The sequence below is a fragment of the Nematolebias whitei genome, chromosome 24 (assembly GCF_014905685.2).
Source record: "Nematolebias whitei isolate Nwh7 chromosome 24, NemWhi1, whole genome shotgun sequence".
Taxonomy (NCBI): domain Eukaryota; kingdom Metazoa; phylum Chordata; class Actinopteri; order Cyprinodontiformes; family Rivulidae; genus Nematolebias; species Nematolebias whitei.
The window spans coordinates 2,024,874-2,041,963 of NC_056521.1; the positions used below are offsets into that span (position 1 = coordinate 2,024,874).

The following is a 17,090-nucleotide window of genomic DNA, read 5'->3' on the forward strand; positions in this document are numbered from 1 at the left end:
GTTGTATGACACTCTGTTGTTGTATGACAGTCTGATGTTGTATGACAGTCTGTTGTTGTATGACAGTCTGATGAAGAGGATGCTGAGGGTTGGCTATAATGTTCTTCATTTTATGAAGAATCCTTCTTTGTACAATCATCTCCAAAGGTTCTAGAGGAGTCCCCAGAACTGAGCCAGCCTTCTTAATGAGCTTGTTGATCTTTTTGAAGTCACTTGCTCTGGTGCTGCTCCCCCAGCAGATGATGGCAGAAGAGACAGCGCTGTGCTCTCTACAACAGACTTATAGAAGATATGCAGCATCTTACTACAAACACTGAAGGACTTCAGCTTCCTCAAGAAGTACAGTCTGCTCTGTCCCTTCTTGTAGACGCTTCACTGTTGCAGCTCCAGTCCAGTATGTTGTCCAGGTGAACTCCAAGATATTTATACTTCTCCACCACCTCCACTTCTTCTCCCATGATGGAAATAGGGTTGGACCTGTTCCTGTTTCTCCTGAAATCTACAATCATCTCCTATGTTTTGTTCACATTCAAGATGAAATGATTGTTTCAGAATCAGAATCCCTTTATTGTCATTATACGGAAGTACAATGAAATTAAGAGCCACTCCCTTTTTCAGTGCAAAAACATGCTTAAAAAAACACACACTAAAAATATAAAAAATGTGACGCAATATAGATATAATAGCACTATGAAAGTAAAAAATACAAGTATTTCACAATTATATTGCACATTATGGATATTATTGAGGTAGTTAAGGTGATTGAAAGTAGGAAATGTCAGTAATATTGCACAATAGAAGTCCAGGGGTTTGGGAGGTTAGATTATTAAATCAGTGCATGTGTGAGTTCAGGGTGGTGATGGCGTTTGGGGAAAAAATGTTCTTGAATCTGTTTCTTCTTGTTCTGATGCACTTGTAGCGCAAGTCAAACAGTTCAAAACCCGGGTGTGAACAGTCCTTGATTATGCTTTCTGCTCTGTTGAGGCAGCGTGATGTGTAAATGTCCATCAGGGAGGATGGATGAAGGATTTTTTTTCCTGCTATTCTACGGTGAAACCAGACGTGTTTTCCCTCTCTCCCCCCCACCCCCCACCCGCTTCCCTGCTGCGCTCTTTTGTCCTGTGAACCCTTAAAAAAAACTCTTTTTTTTTTCCTGCATACCTCTTAATTGGAAGGATCAGCTGGTCTCTCAACAAAATCGATCAACTTCTCCCGACAGGAGTCAGGGTAAGGAGGACCCTCTGACCTCTCTAAGGAAACAAATTGGATTCATGATGACGACTAGAATCTACTGTTTGGGTTGGTGAAATCTGGTTGTCTACAACTTCGTGTGGAGGTGTTGAAGCTTGACAGTGCTCGGACTGAATGTGGAGCTGTGACAGGGAATTGGAGCAGCTGTATCAGGACTGTGATCTCCCTGGCAGCACTCATGAATGGTGGAATAATCTGGAGAAGCTGTGAGCTCGACTTTTGGAGTAAAGGATCAATTCGGCTGTTTTGGAGTTTCCATCAGAGAATACAAAAAGCGTTCAATACAAAAACAACTGGACTTTATTTGTAACAGAAGACGTTTCGCTCCTGTTACAAATAAAGTCCAGTTGTTTTTGTATTGAACGCTTTTTGAATTCATCATGTCCTGGATGACTGAGAATCTTCACCAGCACATCAGAGAACATGTACCAGCAAGACTTTAAAAGGCAGAAACAACAATTATGAGTTCTGCCTGACCCAAACTGTGGCCTTGATGCCGGACTTATTTCAACTCCTCCTGGAATGTGTTGAAAACAACAAAAATGCTTTGACTGTTTCCTCACCCCTCCCTTCCCCAAGGCCGTGGACATGTAACAGAACCTCAACTGAGCTGAAGATGAATGTCACCTCTTATCTGGACAATGGCTGAGGGGGGGCTCTGGACTATGCTACGACTTTCCCTTAAAAATTCAATGTTTTCACCGCCTATATGTTCATGTATAACGTCTGTTGATGTTGCTTTGCTGTGGTAGGTTCTTTTGATGCCTCAAATTGTGCCCTGTCTAGGACACGGTGTGAGAGATCTTTTTTTTTATACCGTCTCTCCTCATGTTTTCTTTCCTTTTCTTATCTAAGCAAAATATTATTCTGAATAAGAATAAGAAGGCCGCGCTGATTATTTTAGCCGCAGCTTCGTGCACTCCGCCCATCTTCGGACGACTGTACGTGCATATTCTCGTTGTATCTCGGTGCAATGCCAATAAAGTTTATTCTGATTCTTCTGATTCTGAGAGTGCAGCCAATTATCTTTTGTGCTGTCTTGACTACTCTCTTAAGCCTCTCTCTGTCAGCCAGGGTGCAGCTGCCATACCATACTGAGATACAGTATGTCAGCAGGCTCTCAATGGACGAGCGGTAGAAGGTCAACAGCAATTTGGTGTCCAGGTTGTGCTTCTTAAGTACTCTTAAAAAGTGTAGTCTCTGCTGAGCCTTCTTGAAGACTGCTGTGATGTTCTCTTTCCAGTTAAGGTCAGCAGAGATATGGACACCAAGAAATCGAAAAGTGTGAACCCTTTCCACACACTCGCCATTGATGTAAAGGGGCGCTAGGTTGGTGCTGTGCTTTCTGAAATCAATAATTGCCTCCTTAGTTTTTTTGATATTCAGAGCCAGATTTTTCTCTGAGCATCAGTTTGCTAGCTCCAGGACCTCCTGTCTGTAAAATGTCTCATCTCCCTTAGAGATTAGTCCGACCACTGTGGTGTCATCAGCGAACTTGACGATGAGGTTGTTGTTGTGGACCGGGCTGCAGTCGTGGGTGTAGAGACAGTACAGCAGGGGGCTCAGCACACAGCCCTTTGGGGAGCCAGTGCTCAGCGTATGAGTGGAGGAGAGGTGGGGACCAAGTCTTACAGATTAGGGCCGATTGGTTAAGAAGTCTTTTATCCAGGCACATGTGAGGGTGGGGGGAGGCCGAGATTGTCCAATATATTTATAAGAATGTCCGGAATGATTGTATTAAAGGCCAAGCTGTAATCCACAAAGAGCATTCGAACGTAGTTGTGCTGTTGTTCCAGGTGGCTTAGCGCGGTGTGGAGAGCTACTGCAATAGCATCCTCTGTGGACCTGTTGGTGCGATATGCAAACTGGTAGGGGTCAAAGTTCGGAGGAAGATTCTACACCATGCCACAAAGCTATCCACCAGTTCCATGTACTCAGATTCTTGTCCACCTCTGATACACCCGACCACTGCAGTCATCTGAATATTTCTACAGATGACAGGTTTCTGTTTTGTACTGAAAATCGGAGGTGTACAGAATGAAAAGGAATAGTGAGAGTGCAGGCCCCTGTGATGCTCCTGAGCTACTGACCACCTGGTTAGACACACAACCCTTCATTCTCACAAACTGTGGTCTGTTTGTCAGGTAGTCTTTGATCCAGGTGATTGTTGAGGCCTCCACCTGAGTCTTCTGGAGTTTCTGACATAGGAAATCAGGCTGGATTGTGTTAAATGCACTGGAGAAATCAAAGAACATGACTCTCACAGTGCTGTCTGCCTTTTCTAGATGACAGTGAGTTTGCTGAAGCAGGTGTATGATGGCATCTTCAACTCCAAGTCCACGCAGATAAGCAAACTGCAGTGGGTCCTGATATGTGCTTGTTTGTTTAGTCAAGTGGGCCAACATAAGACTCTCTAGGACCTCCATGATGTGGGATGTCAGGGCAACAGGTCTATAGTCATTGAGGACTGATGGGTGAGGTTTCTTTGGTACTGGAACAAGACAGGAGGTTTTCCACAATACTGGAACCTTCTCCTGGGTCAGGCTAAGGTTGAAGAGGTGCTGCAGAACCCCACAGAGCTGCTCTGCACAGACCTTCAGGACTCTGGGAGTGACACTGTCTAGTCCTGCAACCTTATTCCAGTTCAGTCTCTTCAGCTGCTTCCTCACCTGACTTCTAGCGACACAGAGGTGGGAGGCAAAGGAGGTATCAGAATCTTCTGATTTGTTTGAAGACCAATATGTAAAAGAAGAAGGGTCCATGACAGAGGTGGTAGATACAATATTTGAGGTGTGACAGGACAGCCTTGGGTCAATGGAGGTGGTATGTATGTTTGGCTGTGGGCAAGAGAGGAGGATGCTGAGCTTGTTCCTGAACTGAACCTATTGAAGAATGTGTTCAGTTCATTGGCTCTGTCCAGGCTTCCATCCTTTTGACCCTCCTTCTGCTTGAACCCTGTGATCTTTTTTATCCCTGACCACACCTCTTTGATATTGTTCTGCTGGAGCTTGTTCTCCAGCTTCTTCTTGTACGCCTCCTTGATGTTTCTTATGTTGACTTTTAGTTGCTTCTGTGTACTCTTCATTAATTTCCTGTCTCCCTCCCTGAAGGCTCTTTTTTCTGGTTTAGCAGTTTCTTCATGTCAGTGGTGATCCAGGGTTTGTTTTTGGGAAAGTATCTCACTGTTGTGGTGGGGAAGGTGTTGTTTACACAGAAGTTTATATAGTCATATACACTCAGTCATGGCATTGATGTCCTCTCCATGTGGTTGGCACAGTGCATCCCAGTCTGTAGCCTCAAAACAACCCCGCAGAGCTTCCTCAGCTTCCATTGACCATTTTCTCACTGTTATCTTTATTACAGGTTGTTTCTGAACAAGGGGTTTATATTTTGAGCAGAGAAACACAAGATTGTGATCTGATTTGCCAAGAGGGGGTCTTGCTTTAGCAATGTACGAATCCTTGACATTTGCATAAAAACAGTCCAGCGTTTTGTTTTTTCTGGTAGAGCAGCTGACAAACTGTGGGAATATTGGAAGTGTAGCAGAGAGTGAGACATGATTAAAATCCCCATAAATTGTAACAAATGCACTAGGGTAATGTGTCTGTAGCTTAGCAACCTCGGAGCTGATGACATCACACGCAGTCTTGGCAACAGCATTGGGTGGAATGTAAATCCTTGTCCAAGAGGCTGCAGAAAGACCATCTGGAGGGCCCCATCACCCCAGAGGCGCTGTTCGGGGCCAACTTCAGGACCATCCTTGAGAAGTGATGTCACCAGATGGTGTACAGTCTCTGAGACATCCTCGGACCAGTCCTCCTACCGCCCTTCAGGCCGCTGGAGGGACCGCAAATAATGTGGACGACAACTTACTGCTAACAGTTCAATATCTGGACTGCAGAGACAACACTTCACAGTAACATGTCCAGGATTACACCATCTGTTGTTCACAAGCACTGGACTGAATTTCTAAGGATTGAATCTGAAGTTTTGATGATTGCATATTTGATTAAAAGGCCTTAAGAGTGAATGTTTTCATCTCCTCATGGTGAAGGAGTTTTGAAACTGAGTTTACAAGAGTTAAGTCACCGCGAAGTGTCCAGTGAAAAGTTATAAAAACTCCTAGACAAAAATCCTCCATGTTATAGAAAGACAGTCTAGCTAACTGGTCTTCATAACACTGTTTTTGGAACAGAGGTAATGTTTGTTTTGCTATGGAGACTCGCCAAAGTCAACTCAAACAAAGTTACGGAACAGACGTAAATGCTCTGAATAGCTTGGTTGCTTAGCAACGCGGCGTTATGACGTAGAAAGCATTCATAGTTCTGTCTTTATTCCTGTGTTTTTATAAGAACTACAGAAGTGTTTTGGAAGCCTCAGCGATTCGTCTGATGTCAATCAGAAGTTGTCAGATTTAACCATTACGTTTTTGAGTTGGAAACTGAGCGTAAATAAGTGTTAAAATCTGTTTTTCTCCAGAAAGCTACAAGCTAAAAGCTATGTCCAGCTTGCCATAAATTGTTGATGCATGCGCAGAAAGTTGCGTCCCATTAAAGTTTGAGAAAGTTTTTCTTTTTGGCTTAAGAAAGTGCATTTTATGCTGGAAAAAGGTCCACTTTGCTTTCTAAAGTGAAAAAGAACGCTTTGCTCAATGTTTTTACTGTCAGATCCGCTTTGTTTGAAAGATCCAAATAAAACTGTCCACTAATTTGGGTTTACTCTCCTTAAAAGCAGAAGGAGACGCGCACTAGAGGAAACACCTCATTCTTGCTTGAAGCCAAACCTTTTTTTGTCAGAGACGAAGCTCCATCTAGACAACGCTCCATCTAGTGGTCAAGTTGAGTTATTACAACCTTTCAACAAGTAGTCACTTGTTGAAAGCTTTAAACTTTGTTTTTATATCTGAAAAGAGATTAAAACTAAGTTTACCAATCTTCTGATAATATGTTTTAACATAATTCTCAAGATTCAATCCTGGAAAGTAAACAATTCTGGTGGTTTTACTTTGCTAATTCAATTAGAATCATAAAACTCAAAAAGTTTTAAAGTTCTAATTTTTCCTTTAAACTTAGAAACTTCAAATCTGAATGAAAAGCACTTTGTTCTGAGTTGAATGTTATCTTTGTGGCATCATTGTCTTTTGTAAAGTTAGCAGATTGAAATAAGGTGACTAATTTCATTACATCCAGGCTCGACTATTGCAACTCACTCCTTTTTGGTATCAGTCAGACCTCCATAGCTAGACTCCAACTGGTCCAAAATGCAGCAGCCCGGTTTTTGACCAGCACAAGCAAAAGAGAGCACATTACACCTGTTTTGGCCTCCCTACACTGGCTTCCGGTTCACCTTCGAATCAAATTCAAAATACTCTTGTTTGTCTATAAATCACTAAACAGCTCTGCCCCCTCCTATCTTACTGATCTGCTCCAGCCGTATGTCCCACCACGTTCTCTCAGATCAGCAGACCAGCTGCTCCTCACAGTCCCAGGAACCCGTCTCAAGTGCAGAGGTGACAGGGCCTTCTCTGTAGCAGGACCAAGACTTTGGAATGAGTTACCTCTGCTCGTTAGACAGGCCCCCTCCCTCACAGTTTTTAAATCTTGCTTAAAAACACACTTCTATTCCCTGGCTTTCAGCACTGTGTGATCTGTGCTGAATCTGTGCATCACACTGTGTTGGTCATGTTGCAGTTGTTGTTGTTATCCATTATTGTTTTTGTCGGTTTCTACTTTTTGGTGTCCTGTTATGTAATCTGTTGCTATGTGCTTGTTCTGTTTGTCCCTGTAAAGCACTTTGGTGTGCTTTGTCACTGTTTAAAGTGCTTTATAAATAAATTGGTATGGTAATTTGGATTCTGTGATTATAAAGTTTTATTTGAGAAGGATAACACTTTTTCATTTAACAATTTACATTCAGAACAACAAAGTTATTTTGTTAACTAGTTGACTTACCAATACAAGAGGATCAAATCATAATGCCGAACAACAGTTTAGTCAATTGCATTAAAAGTAAAAAAAAAAAAACTTAGCTTTTTAAGTATTGTTTTTCTTTAAGGATTTCTAGATAAATTAATCATGGCAGGTCTTAAAATGTCACCAGAATCCAGTGATGTTTGAAGAATCTAGGATGGAAAATTCTTTCTCAAACCTAGAAGAGGCTTTGGAACATCTCAGGCCTCAATGTTAGCCAATGAGTACAAAGAAGCTAGAACAAGCTGAAACCATATTAAACAAAACCTCAGAGAAATTAAAAACAAGGGAGCAAAAGATACGTCATTTGAAAGATGGCAAAAAGAGCTTCAGAAAGAAAACACCTCCTTAGCTCATGCAAACGACAAATTAACAGATGAAATATCTGCTAAAACAGAAGATTTTGCTTTACTCAGTAGAAAACTGCTAGATGTAAATTCAAAATATGAAACTGACATGCAGGCGTTTCAAAATAGGCTCAGACAAGGAAAGGAAGAAGCCTCAAAAACGTACGCAGAACTCCAAAAAGCGTAGATTGAATAAAACGGTTTAAAAAGGATAATACCACATACTTTAATCATATAGCTGAATAACAGGAGGAGATTCAAACTCTGGGAAACCAAATCTACAAGCTAGAGGAACAGGTTAAGACCCTAAAAACTAGAGAACGTCCAGTTCTAAGTCCCGAATCCTCTTTCAGAGGTCTCCACATACCTCCATCAGTAAGGAGATCCCCTGAACAATCATCCTTCAGTCACTTCCACGCACCACACACATCCTCCGGTAAGTGGACACCCTCTACAGTCTTATCCAACTCAAGTTAATGAACAATGACCAGGAGAACCCTCAGGTATGTACACCTACAGACCCCCCCCCCCCCCCCCCCCAGACAACCTCTGGTAACACCAACAGTTGTGAAGACTGAACCATTCTCAAGCCAAATGAGAACTCAAGCCCAACATGGTCCAACAGACCATGAATTTGACAAAATGGCTAAGAACATCTCTCATTTTGATCCCACACCAGGTGGTCAAAATGACATTAAAGCCTATCTTGATGACTTAGCATTCTACCTAAGAAGATTTCCTGAAGTTACAGTTAAGGATTACATCCATCTGATTAAGTCAACGACTAGCAGAGAGGTCACTAAGTTCATGGACCGCCAACAACCCATGTACGAGCAGACCTGCGTTTGCTATGCTATTCTCTAGAAATGGAGTTTTCAGACAAAACAATACAATTTGGTCTGACTTCTGCTCTAAACACCAGACAAGGTAAACAAGAGCCACCGAATAACTATTACTATAGACTCCTAAATGTCTATTTTGGGTCTAATAATTATCCGGGGATGGAAGAGGATGTTAACTTTCAAACTCTCTTCGTTGAAAACCTCCATCATTCATTGAGTCAACACTCAACTAGGTGTGATGAGAACAGCCACAACCCATCAGTTGCGTAAACGGGCGTGTTTAGCCTTTCAGAAGGTGAGACAGCCCAAACCAACTGAACCAACAGTCCTGGCTGTAAACACACGTTCTCTACCTCTGGAACTTGAAGGAACACGAGCAAATTATGACTCACAACGAGCCAAATTGGCCCCTTCATCACCCAAGTTTAAGAGAACGCAACAACATTTTCCGTCTGAAAACCCCCATCACGGTGAAAATCAGAACAGGCACTCAGACTCTTGGAGAGACCACGGTTATACAAGTCCTGATCCAATCCTTTAGATAAGTAGTGTTGAACACAAGTAAAAAGAAGTCTAGTGGTGATGTTTTTTCTTTCTCCATAAACACAAATAGTGCCGATCAGAGGCTGTGTGCTAAAGTGCATTAAAGTTGAAATGTCTTTAAAACCTACAGCTGAATTTACACAAACTTCGTGAGAAACATGCTTTAAAATGAATTAAAGTAAGGAAATCTAGATGAAATGTTGCTTTTTTGTACACTGGTACATGTGCACACACACACTCACATGCACACACACTATACTGCCAAACACACACACACACACCCCATTACAGATGCTTCTGACGCCCATGCGTGACATGCTACTCGGTTTAAAGAACATAACAATACTGGACTCTCAGAATGAAACAAGACTGGGTTCACAGAAAGACACTCGCTTCTCAAGAGTCTTTTAAGATCTAAGAACAGTTCTTCAGTTCTACGTGACCTTCTAAAGCTGTGTGACCTTTGAACTCGGGGGTTCAAACTTATTTTTACATGGAGCCAAAAATAAAAACCTTCAAGAATCAATATGATTTGAAAAAGTAATAAATAAATATTTTTTCCATGTTTTCCTGATGTTTCTTTTTGAAAGATCTTCATGCAGAAATATCATCTATCCATTCATATCCTGATGCATGCTCAATAATCCAGGTAGAAAAATCCAAAAAAGTTCAATCTGGTCCTCTGGACATTCAAAAAACAAGAAAACAAAAAACAAAACAAAGCAAAAAAAAATGTAGAAACGTTTCGTCTCTCATCCGAGAGACTTCCTCAGTCTGAGGTGCTGTATTCAGCTCAGTCTCTTAAATAGCACCTTCTCAGAGTGGATCAACCAGTTTGCTGCTGACAACCAAAACCAGCTGATCACATGGTCAAGAAGGACCATCAGCCTAACAATGGATCATTAGCACCTGATGGCTGTTTACTGTTCACAGAGGGCTGAGTGATACTAGCAATCACAGCATTGTAAGAGGGGGACAGTTGAACCAGGAGGCTCCACCCCTGTTTAATGATGGACGATTTCTTTTCACAAAGATGGCCTCCTTTACTCCTCTCTCAAACCATCGTTCCTCTCTGTCCAGGATGTGAACATCTTCATCCCTGAAAGAGTGACCGCTGGCCTGGAGATGAGTGTAGACCGCAGAGTCCTGGCCTGATGATGTTGATCTTCTGTGCTGGGCCATCCTTTTGGCCAGTGGCTGTTTAGTTTCCCCGATGTAAGACTGATCACCCTCCTGACACTGAACAGCATACACAACATTACTCTGTTTGTGCCGGGGGACTGGATCTTTGGGATGAACCAGTCTTTAATGTATTTTGGGGTTTAAAAGCCACTGGGACGTTATGTTTAGAAAATAAACGTCTCAGTTTCTCTGATACTCCCTCAACATATGGAATGACCACTGGTCTGGGTCTGGGTTCCTCCTTTTCACCTGTTGGCTGACTGGAGTTGTGACTGTTTGGGTTTCTTCTTTCAGGAAGGCCCAGTTAGGATATCCACATTGCTCTAGAGCCTGTTTTGTGTGAGATTTCTCCTTCTGCCTGGCTCCTGAGCTAGTGGGGACGCTGTCTGCTCTGTGGTACAGAGTCCTGATGACTCCTAACTTGTGCTCCAAAGGGTGATGGGAGTCAAACTGCAAATACTAGTCTGTGTGGGTGGGTTTGCGGTACACCTCAGTTTGCAAATGTCCTCTATCAGAGACTGAGACCTCACAGTCCAAGAAAGCCAACTTGCCATTTTTTTCATCTTCTCGTGTGAACTTGATGTATTTATCCACAGAGTTGATGTGGACAGTAAAATGTTGGACTTCCTGAGATTTAATTTTAACCCAGGTGTCGTCAACATACCTGAACCAATGACTTGGTGGTGTCCCTGAAAAGGACGTCAAGGCTCTCTTTTCTACCTCCTCCATGTACAGGTTGGCAACAATAGGAGAAACTGGAGACCCCATAGCACACCCATGTTGCTCCCCATATGTGAAGTAGGTTGACTGCAGGCACAGTTTCAAGAGTTGACACAGTTGTTCTGTGGAAAGTGTGGTCCTGCTGCTCAGAGTGGTGTCTGATTTTAATTTTAAACTGACCACCTCTACTGCATCATCAACAGGAATGCACGTAAAGAGTGATGTGACATCAAAAGAGACCATTGTTTCATCAGTCTCCATGATGACATCCCTCACCTTATCCACAAAGTCCATGGTGTTCTGTATGTGGTGTTCTGAGCTGCCAACTAAAGGGATGAGTACAGACGCCAGATATTTGGAAACATTGTAAGTGACAGAGTTAATCATACTAACAATTGGTCTTAAAGGTACACCTTGTTTGTGGATTTTAGGTAAACCATACAGACTAGGTGTGGCCTCCCCTGGGTACAGTCTGTGGTACAGAATACGGTCAATAGCCTTGTCCTGCTCCAAATTTTTCAGGCAATCTATTAACTTCTTCTTGTAACCACTTCCTGGATCTCTTTTCAGAGGTTCATAAGTGTTTAAGTCACTAAGGAGTGTCATAACTTTCTCATGATAGTCTTTCTGGTTCAAAATCACTGTGCACCTTCCTTTGTCTGCTGGGAGAATGATGATGTTTTTGTCCTTGCTAAGAGTGGTGAGTGCGTCCCTCTCCTCTCTACTGATGTTGGAAGGTGGTGGTTTGGCATTGCTGAGGCAGGATGAAACTTTGATTCTGAGCTGTTCTGCTTCAGCCTCTTTAATTTTGTTGTTGCGGATGGCTGACTCAGTAGCTGTGATCATCTCCCACAGAGGATAGAGAGGAATGATGGTTTGAGAGAGGAGTAAAGGAGGCCATCTTTGTGAAAAGAAACCGTCCATCATTAAACAGGGGTGGAGCCTCCGTGTTCAACTGTCCCCCTCTCACAATGCTGTGATTGCTAGTATCACTCAGCCCTCTGTGAGTAGTAAACAGCCATCAGGTGCTAATGATCCATTGTTAGGCTGATGGTCCTTCTTGAGCATGTGATCAGCTGGTTTTGGTTGTCAGCAGCAAACTGGTTGATCCACTCTGAGAAGGTGCTATTTAAGAGACTGAGTTGAATACAGCACCTCAGACTGAGGAAGTCTCTTGGATGAGAGACGAAACGTTTCTGTATTTTTTTGCTTTGTTTTTTGTTTTTTGTTTTTTTGAATGTCCAGAGGACCAGATTTAACTTTTTTGGATTAGTTAATAATAGTTTGTGTTTCATTTTACACATTATTCATTTAGAAACATCTCACTGTGTCAGTACTTACAGAGCTTTGTTGGAGGCTTTGAGAACTGGCAGCAGCCTCAGAAGATGCTCCTTTTTAGCAGAATATTTATCCAGGTCAAACACGTCCAGATCTTTTCCTGACGTCAGTAAGATGAAGACCAGAGCTGACCACTGAGCAGGAGAAAGTTTATCTGTGGAGAGACTTCCTGAACTCAGAGACTGTTGGATCTCCTCCACTAGAGAACCATCATTCAGTTCATTCAGACAGTGGAACAGATTGATGCTTTTCTCTGCAGACAGATTCTCACTGATCCGATTCTTGATGTACTGGACTGTTTCCTGATTGGTCTGTGAGCTACTTCCTGTCTGTGTCAGCAGGCCTCGTAGGAGAGTCTGATTGGTCTGCAGTGAAAGACCCAGGAGGAACCGGAGGAACATGTCCAGGTGTCCATTTGGACTCTGTAAGGCCTTGTTCACAGCACTCTGATGGACATCATTAAGGTTTGTATTTTTAAAAAACTTGGACCACACAGAAACAGTTTGTTGTTTTTCTCCCATCAGATTGAGCCCAGAGTTGATGAAGGTCAGATGGACATGAAGAGCAGCCAGAAACTCCTGAACACTCAGATGGACGAAGCAGAACACCTTGTCCTGGTACAGGCCTCTCTCCTCTTTAAAGATCTGTGTGAACACTCCTGAGTACACTGAGGCTGCTCTGATATCGATGCCACACTCTGTCAGGTCTGATTCATAGAAGATCAGGTTTCCTTTCTGCAGCTGCTCAAAAGCCACTTTTCCCAGGGACTCAATCATCTTCCTGCTCTCTGGACTCCAGAGTGGATCTGTCTCAGCTCCTCCATCATACTTGACCTTCTTGACTTTGGTGTGAACCAGCAGGAAGTGGATGTACATCTCAGTCAGGGTGTTGGGCAGCTCTCCTCCCTCTCTGCTTTTCAACACGTCCTCCAGAACTGTAGCAGTGATCCAGCAGAAGACTGGGATGTGGCACATGATGTGGAGGCTTCGTGATGTCTTGATGTGGGAGATGATCCTGCTGGCCTGCTCCTCATCTCTGAACCTCTTCCTGAAGTACTCCTCCTTCTGTGGGTCAGTGAAGCCTCTGACCTCTGTCACCATGCCAACACACTCAGCAGGGATCTGATTGGCTGCTGCAGGTCGTGTGGTTATCCAGAGGCGAGCAGAGGGAAGCAGTTTCCCCCTGATGAGGTTTGTCAGCAGCACATCCACTGAGGTGGACTCTGTAACATCAGTCAGGATCTGATTGTTGTGGAAGTCCAGAGGAAGTCGACACTCATCCAGACCATCAAAGATGAACACAAGCTGGAAGTCTTCAAAGCTGCACGTTTCTTTGGTTTCAGTAAAGAAGTGATGAACAAGTTCCACCAAGCTGAACTTCTTCTCTTTCAGCACGTTCAGCTCTCTGAAAGTGAATGGAAACATGAAGTGGATGTCCTGGTTGGCTTTGTCTTCAGCCCAGTCCAGAGTGAACTTCTGTGTTAAGACTGTTTTCCCAATGCCAGCCACTCCCTTTGTCATCACTGTTCTGACTGGTTCCTGTCTTCCAGGTGGGAGTTTAAAGATGTCTTCTTGTCTGATGGTTGTTTCTGGTGTGTGTGGTTTCCTGGATGCTGTTTCAATCTGTCTGACCTCATGTTCATCATTGACCTCTCCAGTCCCTCCCTCTGTGATGTAGAGCTCTGTGTAGATCTCATTCAGAAGGGTTGGGTTTCCTGCTTTAGCAATCCCCTCAAACACACACTGGAACCTCTTCTTCACACAACTTTTAAGGTTACGTTGACAAACTGTGACTTGTTCTGAATGAACAAAATTTAAACAATTGTTAATTAAACAATAAATTCCTCTCAACAGTGAAATCTCAAAAGTTAAATGTTTATAGAAATCCTCTTACTGCTCTGCAGACGGTCAGCCAGCTCCTCCTGCTTCATCCTCCTCAGGAAGTAATCTGTGATCTTCATCAATGCCTCTCTGCTCCTCCTCTGCTCTTCATCTTCACCCGCCAACACCTCCTCATTTTCCCTCTGACTCTCTAAGCATTCTGGGTAATCTGGACTCAGAACCTTCTGGATCTTCTTTAACTCGTTCTTCACAAAAGTGACTATGTTGTCCTCCAGCAGCTGGAACAGAAAAATATCTGAATGACACATCAGACTGAAATCATGGAGCCAAACACCAGATCCATGTTGGACAGAGTGACAGTCCACTGGTCTACATGTTGGACAGACTGACAGTCAACTGGTCTACATGTTGGACAGAGTGACAGTCCACTGGTCTATTTTATCACTGATTTTAGTTGCACTTTGTAGAACTTTGAGATTTTTGTTAATGAAAAGTGTGTTACAAATTAAATTCATTATTATTATTATTATATGTTGGACAGACTTACAGACCACTGGTCTATATGTTGGACAGATTGACAGTCCTCTGGTCTACATTTTGGACAAAATAACAGTACACTTGTCTATGTTTTGGACAGACTGGCAGTCCATTGGTCTATGTGTTGGACAGACTTACAGTCCACTGGTCTATATGTTGGACAGACTGACAGTCCACTGGTCTACATGTTGGACAGACTGACAGTCCACTGGTCTACATGTTGGACAGACTGACAGTCCACTAATCTACATTTTGGACAAACTGACAGTCCACTGGTCTATGTGTTGGACAAACTGACATTCCACTGGTCTACTTGTTGGACAGACTAACAGTTCAATGGTTTAGATGTTTTACACAATGACAGACCACTCATCTATATGTTGGAGAGACTGACAGTCCAATGTTCGACATGTTGGACACAATAACAGACCACGGGTCTATATGTTGGACAGACTGACAGTCCAATGGTATATATGTTGGACAGACTGTCAGTCCACTGGTTTACATGTTGGACAGACTGACAGTCCACTGGTCTACATTTTGGACGGACTGACAGTTCACTGGTCTACATGTTGGAAAAACACAGACCACTCATCTATATATTAGACAGACTTACAGTCCACAGGTCTACGTGTTGGACAGACTGACAGTCCACTGGTCTGTGTGTTGGACAGACTGACAGTCCACTGGTCTATGTGTTGGGAAGACTGACAGTCTACAGGTATACATGTTGTACAGATTGATAGTCCTCTGGTCTACATCAGAATCAGAATCAGAATAAACATTATTGGCATTGCACCGAGATACAACGCAAATATGCATGTGCAGTCGTCCGAAGATGGGCGGAGTGCACGAAGCTGTGGCTATAAATAATTAGCGCGGCCTTCTTATTCTTATTCAGAATAATATTTTGCTTGGATAAGAAAAGGAAAGAAAACATGAGGAGAGACGGTATAAAAAAAATCTCTCACACCGTGTCCTAGACAGGGCACAATTTGAGGCATCAAAAGAACCTACCACAGCAAAGCAACATAAACAGACGTTATACATGAACATATAGGCCGGTGAAAACATTGAATTTTTAAGGGAAAGTCGTAGCATAGTCCAGAGCCCCCCCTCAGCCATTGTCCAGATAAGAGGTGACGTTCATCTTCAGCTCAGTTGAGGTTCTGTTACATGTCCACGGCCTTGGGGAAGGGAGGGGTGAGGAAACAGTCAAAGCATCTTTGTTGTTTTCAAACATTCCAGGAGGAGTTGAAATAAGTCCGGCATCAAGGCCACAGTTTGGGTCAGGCAGAACTCGTGAATTGTTGTATATGCCTATAAAGTTTTCCTGTACATATTCTCTGTCTCTGATGGAAACTCCAAAACAGCTGAATTGATCCTTTACTCCAAAAGTCGAGCTCACAGCTTCTCCAGATTATTCCACCATTCATGAGTGCTGCCAGGGAGATCACAGTCCTGATAACAGCTGCTCCAATTCCCTGTCACAGCTCCACATTCAGTCCGAGCACTGTCAAGCTTCAACACCTCCACACGAACTTGTAGACAACCAGATTTCACCAACCAAACAGTAGAATCTAGTTGTCATCATGAATCCAATTTGTTTCCTTAGAGGTCAGAGGGTCCTCCTTACCCTGACTCCTGTCGGGAGAAGTTGATCGATTTTGTTGAGAGACCAGCTGATCCTTCCAATTAAGAGGTATGCAGGAAAAAAAGAGGCTTTTTTTAAGGGTTCACAGGACAAAAGAGTGCAGCAGGGAAACGGGTGGGGGGGGGGGAGAGGGAAAACACGTCTGGTTTCACCATAGAAAAGCTGGAAAAATGTTGGTCAGATTGAAATTCCACTGGTTTACATGTTAGACAGACTGACAGTCCACTGGTCTACATATTGGACAGACTGCCAGTCCACTGGTCTACATGTTGAACAGACTGACAGTCCACTGGTCTATATGTTGGACATACTGCCAGTCCACTGGTCTATATGTTGGAAAGTCTTACAGTCCATTGGTCTATATGTTGGATATACTAAGAGTCCACTGGTCTATGTGTTAGACATAGTGACGGTCCACAGGTCTATGCATTGGACAGACTGACAGTCCACTGGTCTACGTGTTGGACAGACTGACAGTCCACTGGTCTGCATGCTGGACAGACTGACAGTCCATTGGTCTACGTTTTTGACAGCCTGACAGTCCACTGATCTACATGTTAGACAGACTGACAGACCTCTGGTTTACATGGTGAACAGACTGACAGTCCACTGGTCTACGTGTTGGACAGACTTAAAGTCCATTAGTCTACATGTTGGAAAGACACGTCCACTCATCTATATATTGGACAGACTTCCAGTCCACTGGTCTACATGTTGGAAAGACTGCCAGTCCACTGGTCTATATGTTGGATACACTGACATTCCACTGGTCTATGTGTTAGACAGAGTGACAGTCCACTGGTCTATGCATTGGACAGACAACCTACTTCACATATGGGGAGCAATATTATAGGCAGAAACATGGG

General features: G+C 43.2%; 1 protein-coding gene across 1 annotated transcript in view; it reads right to left on the reverse strand.

The window, feature by feature from the left end:
* Window positions 1-17,090, reverse strand: part of LOC119429184 (NACHT, LRR and PYD domains-containing protein 12-like) — a gene marked incomplete at its 5' end in the record, with an annotated part of 59,816 nt that overhangs the window by 39,276 nt on the left and 3,450 nt on the right. Inside the window, 2 exons of the mRNA XM_037696863.1 lie at window positions 12,196-13,990; window positions 14,086-14,311. Of these exons, the coding sequence (XP_037552791.1) occupies window positions 12,196-13,990; window positions 14,086-14,311 (2,021 nt within the window). The remainder of the gene's footprint in view (window positions 1-12,195; window positions 13,991-14,085; window positions 14,312-17,090) is intronic.